Here is a 24,945-nt window from a genome sequence, read left to right as displayed (position 1 = left end):
TATCAATCACCTCCTTGATGAGGGAGAGTTTCCCCATATCCTCAAGAAGCAAAACGATACAATGTGTTGCTCACGGAGTCCAGAACAATGTGTGGTACTGGTGTCTCTCCATAAGAATCCTACCGACAGACACATAATTAGTTGCCTTGTCTGTTATGACTTGCACCACATTTTGCACACCAATCTCCCGGATGAACGCATCTAACAACTCACATATCATTGTTGCATCTTTGTCATGTCCCTTCTCAAATACATTTGTAACAAGGTGTTGCTACACAATTTTGCACAATTTTGGCTAAGGAAGAGAACCCATCATTTTCGACTAAGGGACTTAGGAAGCAATTCGACTTTATTTGGTTGCTAGTGGAATGTGGGGGCCACCCACATGGGAATTCGAATTGGCCCATTCGAATAGCTTGTAGGGAAATTCGAATAGGTGGATGGAGGGGCCCACATGAGACTAGGGAGGCCCAAGGAGTTATAAGGAGGGAGCAGCTCTCATTTTGGATTCATTCTTACACCTTGCAATCAAAATTACTTGACTGTTCGCTTTGTTGTTTAGTTGAGTCAACCAGCTATTTAACCACGAATCTCTCAAGCGAGAGATTCAACCTCTACTTCGGGGCGCCATCCGTGCCCACCCTAGAAAGGCAGTTCCATAAGTATTTTAGGAGACCGAGAGTGTGTTATAGCACTAACAATCAGCCACAATAGGGAGTGTGTAATTTTGGCTAGCTGGAGAACACGTAGGGGGAGTTTGGAGCTATCAGTGATCAAGCGTTTGTTGGGAGAGTTAGACGATTGGGAGAGCAGCAAAGGACCAGTCTTTCTTGTGAGTTTTGGAGCCAGCAGAGCCAGCATCCCAGCAATTCGAATTACTGGGCTTGGAGACAATGCAAAGGGTCAGTCCAGCAATTTTGTGGAGCTAAGGAACAGGTACCATAGGCGGAAAGCCCATCCAGGAAGTCAGGGGATTGATAACAGAGGTCTGCCCAACACTTTGGGTCCATTTCCGGGAGGATTTACAGGCAGATTCCAGCAGGCCGAGTTTTGCAGTTGCAACTGAAGTTGGACTCCAAGGGGGTCAAATTTCAGAAATCTAAACCAGCGAAAATCCTTCGTCGGTTTTTCTGGGTTTTCTGAGAGGAGTCTATGGTTAAAGTTTCAGAATTTTTCGGATGCTATTCGGGCCTAAAATCATAATTCTTATAATAGGGCGAATTGCTAATTAGTTGGGGAATTCGCACCATTTATGGGTTCGACTTTGGCTTGGAGAGGCCAAACCCTTTCTGGGTGTTTGTGGGTTTTGGTCAAGGAGCTTAAGGTTAAATTTGCAACATTTTCTAAGCATCGGAGGTGGAGTTTCTTACAGTTCCCTTTCAACCAACAGTGTAGTTTTCTGGGCAGCGCAGAGCATTATAGGAGCAGTCATTTCCAACATTTGAGATCATTGTATTATCACCTGGGTTCTGTCACGCTTGCCATTGAGGCAAGCCCAAGTTCATTCCTCCATACTATTGTACTTTCTCCATTAATTAATAAAATGGCTCAGCTGGTTATTACTTCTGGATTTTTTATGAGCATTTGCTAATTTTTTAAAATTTATGGGCTGTAAATCGTTTTTGCTTTGCATGTCACTGTTTATTTAAGTTTGGAACATTACAATGGTATCAGAGCATGATCTTGGCCCAGTTGTGGGAAATTAGCCAAAAGATCATGGAAGCTTTGGGTATGAGTGCACAGTGACGGGTGAAACCGAAGACAAACCCATGGCTCAAGGGAAATCCAGTATGCAGAAATTCTGGGGTAGAATTCATTGGGACGATAAGAGGTTGGCCCAGTTGAGGAGGATGACAGACCAAACCCATCCTCACCTTTACAACAAAGACATTAGAGGTGAACAGGCCGTGGGGGTGCAACCATCTACATCGTGTGGGGAAATTCGACTAGATCACGGCACCAGATTTCCTGAAAAGCAGCAGACGGGGCAAGATGGTTAGAGGATGAGACCAGGGGGCGCTTTTGCTGGTGGAGACCTGGCTTTAGATATCATGAGCCTGGGGAGGAGGTTGAGCATGATGCTGAGAGCCCACTGGATGGTGAGGATCACATTGATATACCCGTTGTGGCACAGGAGTCACCTTTATTAGAGACCTCTTTGATAGGCCCAGTTGACACCTTGGTGGAGAGGATAGAGCCTACTCGCATAGAGCCATTTGTTGAGGGGGTGCCATCCCTAAACGAGATGCCAACAGTTGCTGAGGTATATGGAGTCATCAGCCGAGATTACAGGTGATAGATGCCCACAACAGTTCCATTAGTTTTAGGACGACCATCTAGCATTAAAAAAGAAGGTCGTGTAAGTGCGAGAGGCGATTCTGTAGCAGAACGAGGAGCTGGAGGGCATGAGGGCAGTTTGTGCCGAGTCCACGGCCAAATTGAAACACGTTGGGGAGCAGTTGAACTCCCTACTGGTGCAGCTAGAGTGCACGTTGGAGCGTGAGAGCAGCCCTCTTCGAGCATACATAGACGGGGTTGGCAGAACTGTTAGGTTACCTTGGCCCATTGGATAGAGGGAGATAGAGCTACCTAGTCAGATTGTATGTATTGTTCAGGATAGCGCGCTGAGACGACTTGAGTTGCACAGGGTGCAACACCCGCAAGTTGGGGTTGTTCTATGTGCGGGAGTTCGTGCATTCGATCCCTCTCTTGGAGTTGGGTGGCGAGAGATTCTGAGTTGGTATCCAATGGAGTGGACTATGGATGGTAGTGGACCCAGGTGGAGCTCAGCAGGAGTTTCCAGGCACTGGAGATGCTGGAAGCCCCGAATGGCATTGGGATCCAAGAGGGACTGCCTATCATTTCCCATGTATGCCAGTTGACTACAACCAGGATGGTGCAGTTGACCTAGCAGTTGAACATGTAAATTTACCATGGGAGTCTTGGTCAGCACCAGTGGCCGACCAGTTTATGGACAAACTCTTTTGGTTGTCTTGGTATGACAATTGTACACGGGGTCTCAAGTTGATCAGCATACTCTGGCAGGAGTTTGTCGGAGGAGGTGGCATTGGTAGGCCACCAGACAGTGCCTTGTATGGAGTTGGGGATTCTTCACATTTGTGTGAGACACAAAGGAGCAGAGCAGTGGTGGCATCGTTGCTGACACCTGGGGAGGTTCACTTCTTGGATCCCTTAGGGAGGACTTGGAGGGGAGGTCCCCTCATCGGAGAGCATGGTGATGCGACAGTGGAGGTGATGATCCGAGTTGGATGCGGGCCAACGCATATGGACACAACTTTAGGCCATCTCATTCAGGGATGGGTAGGAGCATCTAGCATGGAGCAGTGGTTTGCAGATGGGCATGGAGACACATGGGGATGTGTTGTAGTATGTTGGATTGCTCTGTCGAGTGGGAGTGCCTCACATTGCATTAAGTACATGCGGGATAGGTACAGTGACAAGATGGCATAGCCGTAGCCGAGGGGATCCGACGATGTACAGGGGTAGGCCATAGTGTACAATGGCATGTCCAGGAGTACTGGGATGATCAGTGGTATGAAGGGGTGTATAGTACTACACAACGAGGTCTTGGAGTGTTGCCTCCAGGAGGACCTGTGGGTGGAAACACCGGGCATACCTTTGGGCGTAGTTCACCCAAGATCGCAGGGACACAGATGAGCGGGGACTCACACGCTTGACCCTCTTCTACATCTCTCCTGGGCACAAGTCGATTTTGATGTCGACTTTCTGCACTCTGGGCATGAGCAGCGGGGGACGACGAGCTCACCCGAGATATTTGGGTGACACTCAACGCAATAGGGGGGGACTTTTCAACTGTGGCATTAGATTGGTGTGTCAGTTGACAGCCACAGGTTGGGGAATGAGGTGATCATCTGTAGGGGTGGCATATCATTCATCACCGAGCCTACACCTAGGGAGCTAGTCCCAAGGTAGACATGTGTCACTCTTTACTCAGGGCATGTCAGGACCAAGCATGAGAAGAGTTTAGTGGGTACGACTGAGGTAGTTTCCCAGTATGTGTCCAGGCTCCAGACCTTATATTGGCACATTATAGAGAGGGCGGATGGCAGACCCAGGGGAGATGGTTGACAGGGACAGGAGGGATCCACATACCTTGAGTCGATTACAAGTATCAAATACCCATCTTTTGGTTGCATTCAAGGGTTAACTCTTTGGCATACATGGCTTCCAGCGATCATCGGTACTACACAGTGGCAGGCATAGGGCAGATTAGCATGCATCAGATTAGCCCACGATATATGGAGCCTATATAGTGATCACATGCAGGGACTAGAGATGAGGGCCAGAGGGATTTCATCAATTGACAGGGCTATGCCGAAGCAAGTCTGGCTATGGGATACAGGGATTCAGTTTATCGATAGATCACTCGTGATGAGCGAAGTCATGGCAAAGAGTGATATAGTTCGCTCTTGGGATGACACATGGGGGTTCACAGAGGGTTTCATCATATGGGGAGGCAGACATTCTCTATTGTTGCGCAGGTTCGGAGTTAGATTTGGATGGGTAAGCCTTAGTGCTGGGGAGATGCCCAGGCAGGATGTGTTTCACCTCTTTCAGTATTCCACAATCGAATTCCAAGAGAGGAGGACACTGACTGCGCACGATGGGGAGTATGACATAGAGTAGTGCAGCGTCAGCATGATGGCACCACTCTGGGACTAGCAGGGAACTAAGGCATCACAGCTTAATAACCTTTAGGGATGTGTCGGCTACTTGTTGATTTAGGGTAGCATCGGATGTGCTCTAGCCACGAAAATTGGTGGAGAGGCCAAAGCACATGAGCTCTCCAATACCCAAAAATGGTTTGGGCAGATTCTAAACAGTTTGAGAGATATTAATATAATTAATATTTTTAATGGAGTCCCTAATCAGTGTAAACTTAGGGAAAATAAAATGTTAATGTGAATTAATATAAACTGAGCTAGAATGGTCCAAAAGTCATGGATCAAGCCAGATCTAATCTTAGTCATTGATTAGGAACTTAATCTCAGCCGTTAAATTGTCAACAAGAAAAGTATAAGAGGAGGCTTGAGGGTCACTTGGACAACACACCGAGTTGATTAAGAATTCAATTTTATGGGGCAGGGCTTGCTGAGGAAATCGAAAGAGTGATCAGAGCTACAGCTGAGGGGCAGTGAATAGAGAAGCAAAGAGGCAGAGAGGGTATGGGGAGCATCAACGCAAAAGTCGGGAGAGAGGGACGCAGAGCCAGCTAGAGGCCGCGCAGAGCCAGTCAGGGCCCACGCAGAGGCAGCCAAGAGCTGTGCAGTGTCAGAGAGAGCCAACGTGGGTGACGCAGAGGTCCTAAAGGCTGACGCAGGGCCTCCAGAGGCTGACGCAGGGTGAGTTGGGGTAATGATGGGCTGACGCTGAGCTAGAAGGCTGACGCAGTCCCTAGAGGCAGATGTTGGAGATTTCATGGGGCAAATTGGAGCTGAGAGTTGTGGGATTGTTCATCCAGGGTTTTAGCCGGAATATCTGTCTTCGACTGAGAAGTACTACTGCCGAGATCATTCTCTGTTGGGTGAGCCGGTTTGGCACCCAAATTGTATTCTGAAACTGCTTAATAATAAAACCCTCAGATAGCTACACTGGTTTTCCCACATTTGGTTTTTCCGAGGACATTAGTCCAAAAACAACGGTGTCACTTGTGTGCTTGTTTTTCCTTCAATTGATGACCTGTAATGTGTTGAGCATGTACTTGTATTTATTTTCAGTATTTACATGGTAAATAACTTGTAAATTAAACAAAACAAGTAGGCGGAAATAAATCAGAAAGTACATGAAGGATTTCTAACAGTGAGGCTTATAAATTCCAACATGGTATCAGAGAGTGGTTGCATATCACAGGAGAACTAAGGGCATTAGCCAAACAAAGCAGCAGCAGCAGAAACAGTTGTCCCGAGTGATAGAAGACGTTCCTACTAGAGAAGCAACAAGGAAGGGGTGACGTAGTGCCTGCGTCATCAAGTTTGAGCCGAGAGGACGATCAGCGCAGTGGCAGAAGGGAGTAGACCCGACCTACCCAATGCCCCGTCATCTTTCTCAGTCAGGAAGGATTGATGCCTGTGGCCAGGAGTTGCAGATTTTGCTGGTGTCGGGATTGCGCAAAGCCTAGAAGCTCTAACCTTCAGTTTGCTGAGGCATAGGAGGTTGTGGGTAAGTTGCGGAGTGAAGCTAGTGGGGTACTGTGATCAAAACAATACCTAATAGGGCAAGACCAAGGAGGAGGGAGTTGCTGTCGAGGATTTCAAGCCAAGAAATCCGAATTAGTGGTGCAGCTGCACTAACGATCAGATTGGGGGCATCTCGTCATTGGCAGAGGGGTTTCGAAGAGGGAAATTGGGGCTCATAGGGAGTCACATCGAGAACTTCCAGGAGGGAAGTAGAGGAGCAGCAAAATGGCAGTGAACGGGTAAGAGAGTAGGACAGACTAGACGGAGCCTCAAACTTCGTAGTTTGGAAGGCCAGAATCTTGTCTGTTCTAGAGAGGAATCGTCTCAAGCACTTCACCTTGAAGACGATAGCGATCCCAGTTGACCCGGTTGAGAACGACAAATACGAGGCAATGGCGAGGGCCAAGAGCATCATCCTTGAAGGGGTCAAGGACCATGTGGTACCACATATTTCCGAAAAGGAAACGGCAAATGCGATGTGGGAGGCCCTAACGAAATTGTATCAGCATACTTCCGTGCAAAGGAAGATGCTCCTAGAAAATCAATTGTGGTCGTACCAGATGCAGAAGGGAGAACAGATCGACACCTTCCTCGATCAATTGAAGGAGATCTAGGATCAGCTGACTTCCATAGGCGGCCATGCCGGATCAAGAATTGATGGTGAGGACAGCCCTAAACGCAGTCTTAGAAGGCTGGGAGGTGTTTGTCCAGAGCATATTGGGCAGGTCGACCCTTCCAAATTGGGAGGAATTATGGGCGACTCTTCGCCAAGAAGAGATCAGAAGGCTGACCAAGGGGGGAAGCAGCAACAAGGGGATCATAATCAAAGGGGAAGAGGAGGATGTTGCCCAAGCATCTCAGGGAAAGCAAGAGAAACGGAAGAAGGACCTCTACAAGGTCAAATGCTTCCACTGTGGGGAATTGAGTCACTATGCGAGCCAGTGTCCAAGGAAGAAGAGCAGGGGAGAGGCTTTCGAGACCAAGGTTGCGCCAGCAAGGGCGGAGAAGGAAGTGGAGACAGATGATGACTGTGCCATGAGTGCTCACATGCCACTTGAGAGGAAGTGGGGAGACATCGAGTTGTAGTCAGATGGACTGCAGACGATGAGAGGCAGGATCCTCGAGGTACACAGCCTCTTGGATTATACCTTGCTACGAAAGCCCCAAAGAGGAGTAGCAGTACTGGTGAATGTCAGTAGAGACGGATGCGGATGGAGCGACAGAGGGAGCTATAGTGCAGGAGTCCCAGGACAGCGTGAGGCAACAGTGTGAGATGCATGGAGTTGTTGCAGCAGCGCAGAGGTCAGAGAGGGAGCACTTGTCAGCGACAGAAGGAGTTTCAGCATCGTGGGTGTCTCTAGCCTAACAGAGATGTCAGAGTTGGGAGATCAGTTACTTACTTCTCAGTAACTGGGTTGCAATGCAGCAGTTAGCAGTGGTAGTGCTATGGGCAGCATGATGAGTGGGGTTTTCGTACATGATGCGGCAGTACAGAGGATGTTGGGCAGCAGGCCTAGCATCAGCACCAGGACCGATGCCGGATGATCAGGGTGATGCTCAGTGAAGAGTATTACTAGAGCACAATCCACGCTAAGAGAAAGTGTTGATTTGGGGTAGCATCAGATATGCTTTAGCCACAAAAATTGGTGTAGAGGCTAAATTACATGAGATCTCCAGCAACCAAAAAAGGTTTGGGCAGATTCTAGACAATTTGAGAGATATTAAAATAATTAATATTTTTAATGGAGTCCCTAAGTCTAAACTTAGGGAAAATAAAATATTAATGTGAATTAATATAAAACTGAGCTAGAATGGTCCAAAAGTCATGGATCAAGCCAAATCTAATCTTAGCCATTGATTAGGGACTTAATCTCGGCCGTTGAATTGTCAACGAGAAAAATATAAGAGGAAGCTTGAGGGTCACTTGGAGAACACATCGAGTTGATCAAGAATTCGAATTTCTGGGGCAGGGCTTGCTGAGGAAATCAAAAGAATGATAAGAGTTGCAGCTGAGGGGTAGTGAATACAGAAGCAGAGAGGCAGAGAGGGTACCGGAAGCATCAGCGCAAAAGCCAGGAGAGAGGGACGCAGCGCCAGCTAGAGGCCACGCAAAGCCAGTCAGGGCCCACACAGAGGCAACCAAGAGCTGCGCAATGCCAGAGAGAGCCAGCGTGTGTAACGCAAAGGCTCTAGAGGCTGATGTAGGGCCTCCAGACGCTAACGCAAGGCGAGTTGGGTGACGTTGGGCCAGAGAGGCTGACGCAGTCCCTAGAGGCAGATGCTGGAGATTTCGTGGGGAAAATTGGAGCTAAGAGCTGTGGGATTGTTCATCTGGGGTTTTAGCCGAAATATCTGTCTCCGATTGAGAAGTACTACTGCCAAGATCATTCTCTGTTGGGTGAGCCATTTTGGCACCCAGATTGTATTCGGAAACTGCTTAATAATAAAACCCTCAAATAGTTGCACCGGTTTTCCCACATTGGGTTTTTCCAGAGACATTAGTCCAAAAACAACAGTGTCACTTGTGTGCTTGTTTTTCCTTCAGTAGATGATCTGTAATGTGTTAAGCATGTACTTGTATTTATTTTCAATATTTACATCGTAAATAACTTGTTAATTAAATAGAACAAGTAGGCGAAAATAAATCAGAAAGTACATGAAGGATTTCTAACAGTTAGGGTTAGAAATTCCAACACTACTACAAGAGGAGATCATACAGATCTTCCATTGGGCTTTAGTGAGTCACTGATGGAGCAGGGGACTTTTGGTACTTTCACCAGACATCTACATCCTACATCTACGGAGCAGTGAAATCTCAGTACATCTATGGATGCCCAACTGGCAATCCAAACAACAAGAAAATCTGGTAGAGATATTCCCCAAGCAACCCCAGCACTCGTGTTGCCTGCACTCGCATTTCTGCGCTTTCACGTTTCTGCACTTGCATGTTCCTGCACTCGCGAGTTACTGCACTCGCAAGTTCCTGCACTCGCGAGTTCCTGCACTCGTGAGTTCCTACACTCGCGCATTCCTCCACTTGCGAGTTCCTGCACTCGCGTTCCTGCACTCACGAGTTCCTGCACTCGCAAGTTCCTAGATTGGGAATAACTCAGCCTCTTGCTATTGCCTCTCCGGATCTAGAAATCTTCTTTCAGATCACTGTTCCTGCCCCTATACTGCAAAAGATCTCTTCGATTAGAATTTCCTCCACAGAACTTCTCACTTCAAAAAATCGATCTCTTGCTCTCTCGATGTATCTTCCAAATGACCCTCAAGCCCCTTCTTATATCTTCCTGTTGGACAACCAACAGCCTAGATTAACTCTTAATCAAAGGCTCAGATCATTTTGACTCTCCGTCTTTATCTAGAAGATTCACCCACAATTAGATTAATATCCATTAATATTTTAATTTTCCTAAGTTTAGACTTAGGAACTCCATTAAAAATATTAATTATTTTAATAAAATCGTCTCTGGGTGGAATTTCCCAAAACGGTTTCTGGGTTCTTTGGAATGCATATGCCCAAGCCTCCCTACAAAATTTGAGGCTTAGAGCACATCCAATGCTACTCCAAATCAACATTAACATGAGGTTTGTATTTTTTTAGTATGATTCAATTTTCAAATAACAATCACATGTGAGCTTGTTGCACCTACAAATTGTTAGTAACGTGCGCTCCTGTTGCTAGCTTGTCAACTTCAGTAGATATCTGTCCATATGGACATTATATTGCTTATTTTTTCCACCGCTGCTGAGTATGTAATTGCACTGAATATGACAGAAATCATGCACAAAATACCCAATACACATTCCATATCCATGTGGTGGGTTAGCTGAATCACACTGAAACCCAGACCAAAAATTTTTAAATTACAAATAGAAATAAACACCTAACCTTAGAAACCCCCCTGCCCTATAACAAAAGAAGTGACAGCTAAAGACAAACTCATATGACAGAATATGCCAAAACTGAGGACGAAAACATGACATTTGAAATCTTCCTTTTTCTGTCAAAAGAAAACTGAATGATATACGTAACTATAAAAGTTTAAAATACCAGCTAATTTGCACACTGGCAGGTGCACCTGACTTTTGGAGGGCCATTTTAAATAATGGCTTAAAGCACACCTATGGTTTGCAAACACTCCCCATGAACACATTGCTATAGTTGTTCTATGTAAATAATTCAAGCTATGGGTTCGGGTCGCTCCAATTAGCACAGAAAATATGGGGGGGAAATGGGACAGCTAAGTTCTAGGAACAGCAATTTCCTTGTCTCAGGCACAATTTCGAGTGTTCTTACTACATAGAATAGCCATTCTATTGGAAATATATATGTTACATAACACGATAAGATGAAACAGAGTCCTATCAATTAATATTTATTCTTTTGTTGCAGGATGTTCCAATAAAATTAGGTTTAAACTCACAGATAATCAATCACTTTTCATAGCGCTGAGTTTCATCCCTACATCTGGCAGCTTGCCAGTGTCACAAAACTCACACCTAAAAGAATTTAATAAGTTTATAGCTAAAAATAAACTTTGTCTATCAAATAATTAAAGCAATGTGTTCACTCACTTTCCATGTGCTGCCAACTTGTGGGAAAAAACCTGTTTCAGTTCGCCCAGCACCTATGACACATGCAAAAATGAACTAAGATACCTATCCAAGAAATATATAACCAACTTTAATAACAACACCATAATACTCAGAAAGATTGCTCACTGGAAACAACAAATCATGTAATTCATGCAACAAATTCCAAATATTTCATCTAGATTCCACAAACTGTGCATGTAACAAAAAATGAAGCATAAATCTTGTTGAAAGATATCATTCCGGACAATGCCCTGGAACAGACAAGTAAATATCATGAGCTAACAGGGCTAAGGGGAATATGTGCCTATGACATACAATCATCATCTTACTAATCACAGAATCTAGGAAAGAACTTGAGATTCTTCTAGTCATCAATGTTTATCGTCAAAGATGAAAGTTTGAAACCAGTATGGGTGTTTAACTGATGTTTGGAACTATAAAACTTGTAGTTTAGCTCTTACTGTTCAGCTTCATCAGTCCACTACCGAGCCATGTCTCACAATGGTCTTTCAGAATAACGTTTTTAACTTATTGGAAAGGGACCATAACAGTAAAACAGCATTTTAGCCCCACCCGTATATAGTCTGGCATATTATTTTTAAAGTCAGACATTCAAATCATAATAATAATCTAATTTTTAGGTCACAGCCAAGCCAGACACCGGATAGGCATATGAGACCCCAAGAAAGAGAACCCAAACATAATAAACAAAGAAAAAAGCAAATTAGATGGTGATCTCCTTCATCAACCATGAAATCCCCAGCAAAGGCATTGATCTCCAAAGGGACTTTCAAATACAACCACAGGTTTTGTGCTATAAACTATACGTGAAAAACACACAAAGAAGGACAAAATGATAACAGGCATAAAATTAATTTAAAAAAGCTTAATGTGAAAGCCCACTAACAACAAAACCCACTATTGCATTATGTTTGGAAGTTCAGGACCTTCCAGTGTTATAACAAAATCTAGCACCCACACATGATATAGAGTTCCAAGTATCAAGGGGCTAGTTTGTGCAACTCAGAAAGGCTACCCATTGTCATCTCAGTAGCTCTTCCTCTCTCTTTAGGTTGACTCTTCTGCAACTCAAGGGGGCTTCCCTAGAAGGTGGTATTGCTAGGCTATAGAATGAGGCCACAAGGTGAATTAAGGAAGAGTTAAACTAAGCAAAATGGGTGGTGGTTGTAGTATATGAAATAGGATGACAATTGAATGGGATAAGGACAAGTTAATAAAATAAAGGATGAAAAGCAAGGAATGAAAAGAGATGGTTAAGGATGAAAAACAAGGAATGAAAAGAGATGGAGGGAAACCAGTGCCTATCAGCCACGGGCTAATGGAGTCACAAGGCACTGGACAAATGAGTCAATTTGAGAGCTTGATACTTCATCACTTCTCTAACTCCTAAATCTCCAATTTGTCAATTACAAATGAAATGGAAATAAACTCCTCTTTCTATAGAATAAGATAAGTCGTTCATACAAGTAAAATATATTATCTTTCTCACTAACTCCATGACAAGTGAGCAAATAGTAAAATATTGGAATTGTTAGAACCATGGTTGACAAATCATGGCATGTGGATGCTAGCCTCCTTATGAGAGGTTGTCATCCAAAAATACGCAAAAATATGCAACAACAACCTACAAGAGAGGATGCACCATCTGCAAATAGGTATTATACCAAGTCAAATGCTAAATGAATCCACATACAATTCACCCTCTAAGAATGGATGCATGCAAAACATTATAAATTACTCTTCAATCTAGGAGGATGTTCGCAAGGGTCACCTAGAAGGGCTCACAAAGTGCACCCTCCAAGGTACATGAGAGATATAACAATAAAATATTCCTCCTAGTAGAATGCTCTAGAACCAGCCTCCAAAAATACAAAGTGGTCCACAAGATGCGTGCAGGTAATCCACATGTGCAAATCCCAGGCAACAAACTCCATGGATGAATATACAATAAGTAGTCAAACCCCCAAATAATAAGTGACCAACCTCCAACAAAACAAATCCAGGAAGACGAGGGCAAAATATGGTTTTTTACCATGACAAAACTCCAGGATACAAATAAGTATACAGCTCCAAGAATAGCAAGAATTGTCTCCAAAAGTTTGCCCTCCAAAGATATGCCCAAATTTAGTAATATGACCAAATAAAGTGCAACATATGTGGCTCTCCAAGTATGCCACACATGTCCCAATAAAAGGCCTCCATGACTACCTTCAATTAACCCCTTCAAGTATGAAAAGAAAGATAATGGCGTAAGGTGCCTGTTACCACTCAAACTAGCAGGGGTTCCAAGAGGGGATCCTATAGAGCAACTACTAGGTCAAGGGTCAACAATGGAGAGATAGCCCACTGTCACCTCGACTAAGGCTCCCTGCTCTTTACGGACTTGCACTGATGGGAGGCGACCCAGTATGAGGAATCACGAGAATGAATAGGTCAATGAAAGGATGAAGGGTGATTCCCAAGGCCTATTGACAAGAAAGACTCAATGATATGGCTTTCTTGCTTGAAAAGCAAGGTGATAGGCTCTCTAGGAAAGGCTAGGAGGATTCTTGAGGCTAGGGATTTAGGAGTATATCTTGTCAAGAGGCTTCCTAGACCTAAGAATCCTTATAAATAATTGGTCTTTATGTGATTTTTGTGAAATTTGAGTCGTTAGGTTGCAGGACCACACAAGACCAAGTGGACCCAGAATTAGGTCAAGGATGTGGAGTTGATTAACCAAGGAGGGGCTTGACCTAATTATGGAAGAGAAGAGGATCAAAGGATAAATTTTCTTTTGAGAAATGAATGCAATGATCCAAATGAGGACACTATCCAAGGGAAACCTAGGGCAAGAAATGATCCTTGAGCTAGGGCTCACAATATCTCAAGATCCCACCGTCAGAACTTCTTGAAATTTAGAGGGCCTTTAGAGAAAACCCCAGTGCAATTATGGACAAGAGATCGAACTTGTTTTATGGTTAGAATGGGAGAAAAATGATGCCCTAAGTGACCTATGGAGGCTAGGCCTAGAAAGAGAAGGAGAGGTGAGAAATATTCTTTAAAAGTGATCACCTATGGAAGGATTAGTGCATTATCCTTTAGGAGAGATGGAGTCATCGAGCATTTATCATCTGGAAAAGATTTACTCAGTCAAGGAGGCCTTCAAGCAACTTCGCATGGCATTGGGGCATGAGAGCAGTTACTCAACATCTTTATACTTCGACATGCAATAATTGATGATTTATATAGATGTATTCACCCATTCATACATGGCCCATGCAATGATGCAACACTACAAAAGATCAAAATTTCCACAATTTCGCATAAAAAAGCAGAAAATTTCAAGCTTGTATAGCGAAAATCCCAGCAACATTTCATGTGACAAAGTAAATAACAAGAATAAGTATGGAAAGATCACTTACATGGACAAATGAGTATATCTAATCATCAAATTATGCCAATAATGAGGCTCCACAACAAGAGAGATAGATCCAAACATCAAAATTCATCCATGTAATCCAAACTCATCCTCCAAAAGGGAATACGAAATTCTCAAGTAGCTACTAAATTCCAATCCAAGTGATGATGATGAAAATGAATCACTTCACTTGTATTTATACAATCACTAATGAGTTCGATTTGCCTAATTTGGCCTAATTGAGACCCAAATAATAAAATAATGTGCAATACTAACATCCCTTGGTGACAAGCCCACCAAGATAGCTCAATAACAAAATAATAAGCCTCTCAAGAGGGTAGAATGATCAATCAAGTGAGTAATTGGGCCTTTGAGGAGGCCTAATGAAGTCTAGAGTGTGCCATGATGTGAGAATGGACCTCAAATATATAGTGGACAAGGGGATGGCCCCTTATTTCCAGGCAAACCCCTATGGTGCGCCCAAGTGGGTGTGAGGGGCACAAGGATATCCTCATGGGTCTCCAAGTGGATTGAAAATGTCTATAAACCATCTGTAAGGGCCAGGATGATGAAATAAGCCCTTTGCGGTGAGACACATCTTCATTTGGACCCTAGAACATCTGCTAAGTGTATGGTGCAAGTGTGGAGCCGGTTGGGCATGGTGAACCAGGTGCATCATCCTCATCCAAAAGGTGGAACACGAGCAATCAATGAGTGGTGTTGGGGATCCATGAAGTACTCTCTACTATGGTGGAGGCCCATGGCTCTCAACACTCACCCTACAAGTGCCAATGTGGCCCTCTGGAGGGCTAGGACCCCGTATAGGGAGACCAAGCCCTAAATGGAGACCCACTTGCAATCTTGCATGAGATCCAAAGCGTCCCCTTGCCTTCCAATACAACAAATCCTTAGAATAATCAAGTAAAATAACTTACAAGTCATGGAATCAATGGGGCACTTCATGGTGGCATGCCCTTCCATAGTGGGCTTTGGCATGTACAAGTGTCTCCAGGCCCAAGTAACAGGTTTTTGTAGGCACAGTAGGTGTATTGTTTGGTGTAGGCCTAGCCAAGTGTTTGAAGCCAAGCCAAGTTATATCCTATCCAAGTGGTAGTGAGCATAGTATTCCCGGCCAAGTAGGTTTGCTAGTTCCAGCCCAGTAGGTTAGCAGGCAGGAGCCCACCCAGTTGGTGAACCAACCAAATGTGTATTTCAAAGTGATTCCATCAAAGTGGTTGAGCCCAGCCAAGTGTTTGAGTAGAGTATAGGAAGTGTTAAACACAGGGCTTAAGGGTAACATTGATGTGGGTAACCTCCTAAATACGGGTCAAATCCGTAAGTGAACAACCTCAATTGGTAACCTCAATTAGTGAACACGGGTAACAAGCAAACGGTGTCAGTTCTTCATCTAAAGGTATCTCAATAACTATGCAATAGGATAGATGCCCGCTCCTTAAGAGATCGTACCAGTATTCTACTGATGCATTTATCCAAACACCTTTGAGCTCCTATACTTGGATGCTCCCTTTTGTCACGCGGCACGCCCTTAGCAAAAAATTACCTTTCAATCAAGTCAAAATCATTGATCAAGCATGTTAAGCTTTTTCTACCATATTTTAAGTCTTGAATTAGGTAGTTTGATCAAAATTGGGCAATGTTGACTAATATCCCTAGACAATCGAGGTAGAGGCAAAGGCTAGACAAGAGGAGAAGAATCTAGATTCTAGATGGTTGATGCATCGAAATGGTTGATGCTCAAATAATTAATCATTAATGTACAATGGATGTTATATATATCTTGATTTATGCAAAAATATGCATGTTTTCATGTCTTCTACAATTAATTTGCTATTTGGGATGTTTGTTTTGAGTATAAATGCAAAAAAATATAACTATATATATAGTAGACGCTTCGCTTCCTAGATTTTTGGAAAATGACGCTTCCGCATCCTCGCTTCCAAAAAACGCTTCCGCTTCGCCCCCGCTTCATGCAACATTGAACTCACATTCACACTACGTTGAAGGGGTATAAAAAGAGATAAATGAGTTATGATGTGGGCAACCAAGGTTTTATCTAATTGTAACATATGATCAAGTAACTATTCATTAGCACTCTCATGGGCAGATGTCTGGTCAAGTAAAGTACTCAAGTTGCATTAGGATTAGCCTCCTTATGGCTTAAAGGTGTTTGTTCACAGGTAGGGAGAGGTTGTTTAACCCTAGGGACATGAACACTCTACTTAATGTTATCAACTTCTTGTCTCAAGGTGGTAAAGGAGTCAGAAACAATTCCATTTTCAAATACAAAAAGGGGCAGCGATCTCTCGTAGCCTCCCCAGATTAACCACATCGGAAATTTTGGCATTCCCATGACCACCTAATCCACTCGAGTGTCCACATAAGGAGGGGGATGAACCATATTAGGCACTTGAGCATGCTGACTAGGAGTTGGGGTAGGAAGTTGATATTGGGTTTGGATAGAGGGAATTTGATCGGATGGACTTTGAGTTTGTCTATAGGAACTGCATTGAGTCACATAAAGGGTTACATAATCTCCTATGTCCCTAAGTATTCTAAGATGGTGCAATTGTGAAAATTCTATCACTGCAACAACTGATTTACTTTTCCTACTTATTTCATCATAAGTTATTCATGAAATTATTTCAACAAACATTAAAATAAATACTGCTGCAGATATCACACCATAATATAGAAACAAACATATGCACACATTGACACAGTTATTTTGGACTAATGTCCCTGGAAAAACCCAATGTGGGAAAATCGATGCAGCAAGGGAGGATTTTATTATTCAGCAATCTTTTAGTACAACAGGGTGACAAACTAGCTTACCCACAGATAGACAAATTTCCAACACTTCTTCTAAACCCAGCGTAGGCCCTACTAACCTCTGCGTCAGCCTACTGAGGCTCTGTGCAGCCTCTCTGGCCTTCTGCGTCACTCCTGCAGCCTCTGCATGGATGACGCAAGCCTTGCTAGCTTTGCGCAGTCTCTGCTGCCTCTGCGTGGCTTTCTCGGGCTCTGCGCTGATCTCCCATCTCTCTATTCCGTACTTGCTGCCTCCTGACTTCTCTCGAGACCATTGGTTCAGTTTCTCAGCAAACCCTGCTCTAGAAATTGAACTGACTGGTCTCCCTCAGTGTGTTCTCTAATTGACCCTCAAGCCTCCTCTTATACTTTTCTCCTTGACAAATCAACAGTCGAGATTAAGTCCCTAATCAATGGCTAAGATTAGATCTGGCTTGATCCATGTCTTTTGGACCATTCTAACACAGTTTCATATTAATACACATTAATTTTTTATTTTCCCTAAGTTTAGACTTAGGGACTCTATTAAAAATATTAATTATTTTAATATCTCCTGAACTGTTTAGAATCTGCCCAAACCCTTTCTAGGTATTGGAAATCTCATGTGCCCCAAGCTCTCCACCAAATTTCATGGCTAGAGCACATCCGATGCTACCCCAAATCAACACTCCCTCTTAGCAAGGATTGTGCTCTAGTAATACTCCTCACTGAGTATCACCCTGATCATCCGGCATCGGTCCCTGTGCTAATGTTAAGCCTCCTTGCCCAACATCCTCTGCACTGCTGCATCCTGTACTGCTGCCCATGACTCTGCTACTGCCACTGCTGCATCTGTACGATAGCTCCCTCTGCATTCGTGTTGTTGTTGGTCCTTTCTCCCAACATTGCATCCGCACTGCAACTCCCTCTGCATTTGTGTTGCTGCTGGTCCTTTCTCCCAACACTGCAACTCCCTCTTCATTCGTGCTGCTAACACACTACTTTTGAAAGGGGTTCTTTACCATCCCCATCTTGTCCCTGAAGTAGTCAAATTTTGACTTTCCAAGGGCCTTGGTGAGGATATCTGCCACTTGTTCTCCTATAGGAATGTAGCTCAACTATACAGCTCCTCGTTGGACACAGTCCCTGACAAAGTGACACTGGATATCAATATGCTTCGACCTATCATGGAATACTGGATTCTCAGATATTTTGATGCAACTTTGATTATCACACATGATCTTGGTCGCCTCCATATTCTTCTGAATAGGTTTACCAGTAGTTTTCTAAGCCATTTGGCCTCACACAAAGCTACGGTTGCTACCATATATTCTGCCTCAGACGAGCTCAGAGCCACGTACTTCTGTTTCCTACTGCACCAAGATGTCATTCCTGATCCAATGTTGAAACACTACCGAGAGGTACTTCTCTGATCCACTGAACTTCATGCCCAATCTGCATCAGTAAATCCACTCAACCTGATATCCTTCCCCTTGGTGTATAAGAAACCATAATCAACTGTTCCCTGTAAATACCTGAGAACGTGTTTGGCTACTGCCCAGTGTGCCCTCTTTGGTTCCACCATGAACTGATTGAGGGTGTTGACAACGTAGCAAATATCTGGCCTGGTATTGACCAGATACATCAGGGACCCTATGAGCTGTCGGTATAGGGTGGGATCGACATCCTTGTCTTTTGATGCATCAACCTTCTTCCAGTTAGTGATCATTGGCGTAGCCATAGGTTTACAGTCTCCCATCCCAAACCTTTTCAGGATTTCTGTAGCATACCTCCCTTGCCCAAGGAAGATTTATCCTTTCTGCTGCCAAACTTGCAACCCTAGGAAGTAGTGCATTCGTCCCAGATCCTTCATATCGAACTCTGTGGCTAGATTCTTCTTGCAGTCCTCAATGAGTCTGGATGATCCTGTCAAGAAGAGATCATCCACATATAATACTAAGATAAGTGGCTCATTCTCTACGACCAAATAGTAGAGATTCAAATCCGCGTCACTCTTGACAAACCCCATTTTCTGCAAGTAGCCATCTATTCGACCATACCACGCTCTCGATGCCTGCTTCAGCCCATACAAGGCTTTCTTCAATCTGCACACATGAGACTTCTTCTCATGAGTTTCAAAGCCCTCTGGTTGTTCAATGTATACCTCTTCTTCTATTACCCCATTTAGAAATGTCGTCTTGACATCCATCTGATGGATCTCCCATCCCATCTGGGCTACAAGAGATATCACGGTCCTAATAAATGTATACATGGCTACCGGGGCGAAGGTTTCCTCATAGTCAATCCCTTCCTTTTGAGCATACCCCTTAGCCACAAACCTAGCCTTGTATTTTTCAACACTGTCATCCGCAACATATTTGATCTTGTAGATCCATCTTGAACCTACCACAGATCTGCCTTGAGGCCTTGACACCACCTCCCAGACATCATTCACCATTATGGAGTTATACTCCTCCACCATCGCATCTAGCCAGACCTGATGCTGAGTTGCCTCCTTGAAACTAGCAGGCTCCCCATCCTGAGCTACTAACGCCTGATACCTGTCTGGCTGTTTTCGCTCCCTCTTACTATTCCTTGGCTCTCCGATGAAGTTCTCTGCATCACGCAGAATCTGACGAAGTTCCCTACTGGTTCTTCCTCTGCCAGCAGGTGCTTTTGTTTGCTCCTCCTCCTCATCCTGAGAATCTTCCTGACCTGAGGAAGAATTCTTCACTTCCATTGGTTGAAGAGGCATGACCAACAGATCCTCTTTCGACTGCTCCTCAGAAGGCATTTCGCGAGATCTTTTGAAAGCTCTGTTTGCCATGAACTTTACATCTCGTCGTACTACTACCTTCCTGCTCCTTGGAAGATAGATTCTGTATGCATTAGCGTTCTTGCTATATCCCACCAGATACCCCTTTTTTGCACTCTGATCCAGCTTCTTCCTCTTTTCTTCGAGTATGCGGCAATATGCCAAACTCCCAAATATCCTGAAATGACCGACTTCAAGCGTCTTTCCAGTGAAGACTTTCTCTGGAGTAATCTTGCCCAAAGCCCGATGAGGAGCCCTATTATGAACGTAGACAGTTGTGTTGCATGCTTCCGCCCACAGGAATTTTGGCATATCTTGATCATATAGCATGGCCCTAGCTGCTTCTACAATAGTCTTGTTTTTCCTTTCTGCCACCCCATTCTGCTCCGTAGGGAGTTGTCCACTCTCTTCTGATGCCCTCCTTAGCGCAATAATCAGTGAAGTCCTTATTGACATACTCTCCACCATTATTTGAGCGCAAGACTTTTATTTTCTTACAAGTCAGATTCTCCACTAGAGCCTTGAACTCCTTGAATCGACAAAAAAACTCATCTTTGGTTTTCAGAAAATAAATCCAAGTTTTCCTCGAGTGGTCATCAATGAAGGTAAGGAAATACTCGGCACTGCTGAGAGCTTTGACAGACATAGGTTCGCAGATATCTGAGTGTATCAATCCTAGTACACTCTTGGCCCTGTGTTTGATCCTAGGATATACCGCCTTGGCATACTTTCCTAGAGCGCATCCCCTGCATACATCATCTCATTCCGTACGCAGATCCGGAACTCTTGTTACAATGCTCCTGAGAATTCTCAGAGCTCCATGGTGCAAGTGACCCATCCTTCTGTGCCATAGTTCATTCAAGTCCTTGTCCTCATGACTTCCTATTAGTGCCATTGGAGATTCTAGTTGTAATTTATACAACCGATTACTTTTGATCCCGATCTGCAATTTCTTTTTCTAGCTCGGGTGTTTGACGTATACCTTTTCCTTGATGAAGTAGACATCATAGCCCTTGCCTTGTAGTTGTGACATGGAAAGTAAGTTCATCCCCAGTCCTGGTACATGCAATACATTTGTGGCACGGAACTGCTCTCCCGATTTTGTCTGAAAAACTATGGTACCCTTTCCTACTAGAGTACACTTTGCCTTGTTCCCCATGGCGATTTGAAAGTTCATCTTCTCTTCTCAATATTCTGAGAAACACTCCCGAATTCCCGTCATATGCCATGAGGCTCCACTCTCTATATACCATACCTTTGATGATGCAACACTAGTCATGCACACCACTTCTTCTTCCAACCTGGAAGCCAACATAGAGAAATCGAAATCTCTCTCTCTTGTGCAATCTTTAGAAAACTACATGAGTCCCCTGAGGTGGATACCTCTGCATCGTGGTCTCGACCCATAACTGATTTTCCCTTTCTGTCTCTGATTACTTGCTCTGATACCATATGAAAATTCTATCACTGCAACCACTGATTTACTTTTCCTACTTATTTCATCATAAGTTATTCATGAAATTATTTCAACAAACATTAAAATAAATATTGCTGCAGATATCACACCGTAATATAGAAACAAACATATGCACACATTGACACAATTATTTTGGACTAATGTCCCCGGAAAACCCAATGTGGGAAAACCGGTGAAACAAGGGAGGATTTTATTATTCAACAATTTTCTAGTACAACAGGGTGCCAAACTGGCTTACCCACAGATAGACAAATTTCTAGCACTTCTTCTGAACCCAGCGTAGGCCCTACTGACCTCTACGTCAGTGCACTGAGGCTCTGCACAGCCTCTCTGGCCTTCTGCGTCACTCCTGCAGCCTCCGCGTGGATGACGCAGGCCTTGCTGGCACTGCAGTCTCTGTTGCCTCTATGTGGATTTCTTTGGTTCTGCGTCTGCCTCTTCTGGCTCTGCGCTAATCTCTCGTCTCTTTGTTCTGTACTTGCTGCCTCCTGACTGCTCTATAGGCCACTAGTTCAATTTCTCAACAAACCCCACTCCAAAAATTGAACTGATTGGTCTCCCTCAATGTTTCTCCAAGTGACCCTCAAGCCTCCTCTTATACTTTTCTCATTGACAAATCAACGGCTGAGATTACGTCCCTAATCAACGGCTAAGATTAGATCTGGCTTGATCCATGTCTTTTGGACCATTCTAACACAGTTTCATATTAATAAACATTAATATTTTGTTTTCCCTAAGTTTAGACTTAGGGACTCCATTAAAAGTATTAATTATTTTAATATCTCCTGAACTGTTTAGAATCTGCCCAAACCCTTTCTGGGTATTGGTGATCTCATATGCCCCAACCTCTCCACCAAATTTCATGGCTAGAGCACACTCGATGCTACCCCAAATCAACAACATTAGTGTCTATTATAAGGGGCGGAGGCAAGGGAGGCAGAAGCAAAGAAAGTAGACCCCGAAGTAGCCAAAAGTAGATCAAGATCCATTGGATGATGCAAGTAAGCTTGTTTTATCACTACCTGCAAACCAAGCAACAGTCCGAAATCCAGCAGGGGGCCAAGAGCAAAGCCCCGATGCAGATCTCTCAGTTGTATATCCTTAAGTGAAGTCTGCCAACAATAGTATGTGCTGCCAAAGTCAAAGCTCACCAGGCGACATCCCTAGGTCGAAGGATCTCTAGCTTGTAGGCTGACCTCTGCATCAGCCTACTGAGGCTCTACGTAGCCTCTCTGGCCTTTTGCATCACTCCTGCAGCCTCTGTGTGGATGACGCAGGCCATGCTGGCTCTGCAGTCTCTATTGCCTCTGTGTGGATTTCTCTAGCTCTGCGTCTGCCTCTTCTGGCTCTGCACTGATCTCTTGTCTCATTCTTTTGTACTTGCTGCCTCCTGACTGCTCTCCAGGCCACTGGTTCAATTTCTCAGCTAACCCCGCTCCAGAAATTGAACTGACTGGTCTCCCTCAGTGTGCTCTCCAAGTGACCCTCAAGCCTCCTCTTATACTTTTCTCGTTGACAAATCAACGGCCGAGATTAAGTCCCTAATCAACGGCTAAGATTAGATCTTGCTTGATCCATGTCTTTTGGACCATTCTAACACAGTTTCATATTAATAAACATTAATATTTTATTTTCCCTAAGTTTAGACTTAGGGACTCCATTAAAAATATTAATTATTTTAATATCTCCTGAACTGTTTAGAATCTGCCCAAACCCTTTCTGGGTATTGGTGATCTCATGTGCCCCAACCTCTCCACCAAATTTCATGGCTAGAACACACTTGATGCAACCCCAAATCAACAGCATTAGTGTCTATTATAAGGGGCGGAGGCAAGGGAGGCAAAAGCAAAGAGAGCAGACCCCGAAGTAGCCAAAAGTAGATCCAGATCCATTGGATGATGCAAGTAAGCTTGTTTTATCACTACCTACGGAGCAAGCAACAGTTCGAAAGCCAGCAGGGGGGCAGGAGCAGAGCCCCGATGCAGATCTCTCAGTTTCATATCCTTAAGTGAAGTCTACCAATGTTAGTATATGCTGCCAAAGTCAAAGGCTCACCAGGCGACATCCCTAGGTTGAAGGATCTCTAGCTTGTTCCTACAACGGTGGAGAAATATATTAGACCTTCCAATTTGAGAGCCAGCACCATGTATAGTGGAAGTTTAACCATTTGCAGTTTATCCTCTTCTAGCTCCCCTCAGTATTGTTCTCACATTAACTATATGCTCTTAGTCAAGCTTTGGCATACCTTGATATTCTACTAAAAGAAAAGAAAATACTATTGCTCCAACTAGTGATGTTCTAACATTCGTGAGTGCTCCGATATCAGCTAGTGTTCCCGCTAATGATGTTCCAACATTAGGGCCTACTACTATGGATGTTTCAATATTAGCTAATGTTTCTACTAGTGTTGTTTTGCCATTGCCTGTGCTCCCATCCTTCTCCCTCACTTCTAGTTTTTGAATAAGGGGGTGCTTACATTGACACTCGAACTGAATATGCTATAGATGTTATAGAATCTGTTCGAATTCCAACTCGGTCCGCTGCTACTAGCTATTGAACTAGAAGAGAGGCTTCAGGCTTTGCTCAGTAAACTGAATCAAAAGGTGTTGTGACCACTTTACCTACTTACTTTGCTGCTAGTAATTATGCGCTAGGCGGAGCTAGTTGCAGAGCCACCGATTGAAAAAGGTCGTCATAAAATGAGCATATAGGTAAGGTCAGTTGTAGGGTAGAAATGTTGAGGTGTAAGGAAGGTTTACTTTGACTTAAGGACGCTTGAGGCGAAGTAGTGGTCCTGGTCCTGGTCCTGGCTTGGTCAAGTAGGAATCGAGATTGATCTTGGGCTTGTCTTGGCTTGAACCTATAAACGATCTATTGGGGGTGGACCGCTAAAGTCTGGATTGAGTACCTCGATTTGGAATCAACCTTACTTTCCCTGCTAAACAAACAAGATTATGGTTCTTTTTTGCTTGGTTTCCGACTCTGATCGTGAATTGGACCTTAACTGGGCTGATCCTTTATTGCTTCCGAAAGAGAAAGGCTAGTAGGTCCAGATTCAATTCACTTTCTTTGCTCGAGGGAATAAGGAAGGTGAGTTGGGCCAAAGAAGTAATGGTGGCATAAAATCGTAAGCTCGAAAAGTTAGATGTATCAATAATGATAGCCAGCCACATGCTTCCATCTGTTCCTTACATTTATAACTTTGCTTTGATGACTGAAATGAGGAGCATGCTTCAAGCGTTTTAAGACCTAAGCAATGGCTTTGGAACTCAAAACAGTACTAATCAAGTGCTAAATGACAAACGAGGTGCGGGCACAAGTGCGAATTCAGTGCCATATTCCTATTTTAGACTTTCTTGCACGATGGAATTGTAATCAAGGTCCACCAATGTGAGAATATAAATGGGATTGAAAAGATGACGGCGGGTTGAAAGATGTAAGTTTCTCTTAAATTGAGAAAATTGAAAGCAATCAAATATCAAAATAAAAAACAAAGAGGTGTTTGAAGGCCAAAGACTAAAAGATATTGGGAGTTGAAAGACCCAAAAAGTAGTCAAATAACAAGAGAAAAGTAAGGAGGCTTAAAGGAGTTTGAAGACTCAAG

The 24,945-nt window shown here is 43.9% G+C and overlaps 1 protein-coding gene across 2 annotated transcripts in view; it reads right to left on the bottom strand.

The window, feature by feature from the left end:
• LOC149206315 (CBS domain-containing protein CBSX1, chloroplastic-like) overlaps positions 1-24,945 on the bottom strand; it is a 331,558-nt gene that overhangs the window by 145,106 nt on the left and 161,507 nt on the right. For both annotated transcript variants that reach the window (XM_089395409.1, XM_089395408.1), the window contains exon 5: positions 10,800-10,852. In XM_089395409.1, coding sequence (XP_089251535.1) covers positions 10,800-10,852 — 53 coding nt within the window. The remainder of the gene's footprint in view (positions 1-10,799; positions 10,853-24,945) is intronic.

This window comes from Pinus tabuliformis, chromosome 1_2 (genome assembly GCF_031772625.1).
Source record: "Pinus tabuliformis cultivar Carrire ecotype Pingquan chromosome 1_2, CPIR1, whole genome shotgun sequence".
Lineage (NCBI taxonomy): Eukaryota > Viridiplantae > Streptophyta > Pinopsida > Pinales > Pinaceae > Pinus > Pinus tabuliformis.
The sequence above is the reverse complement of the archived record's forward strand: the minus strand, read 5'-3'. Positions and strand labels throughout refer to the sequence as shown.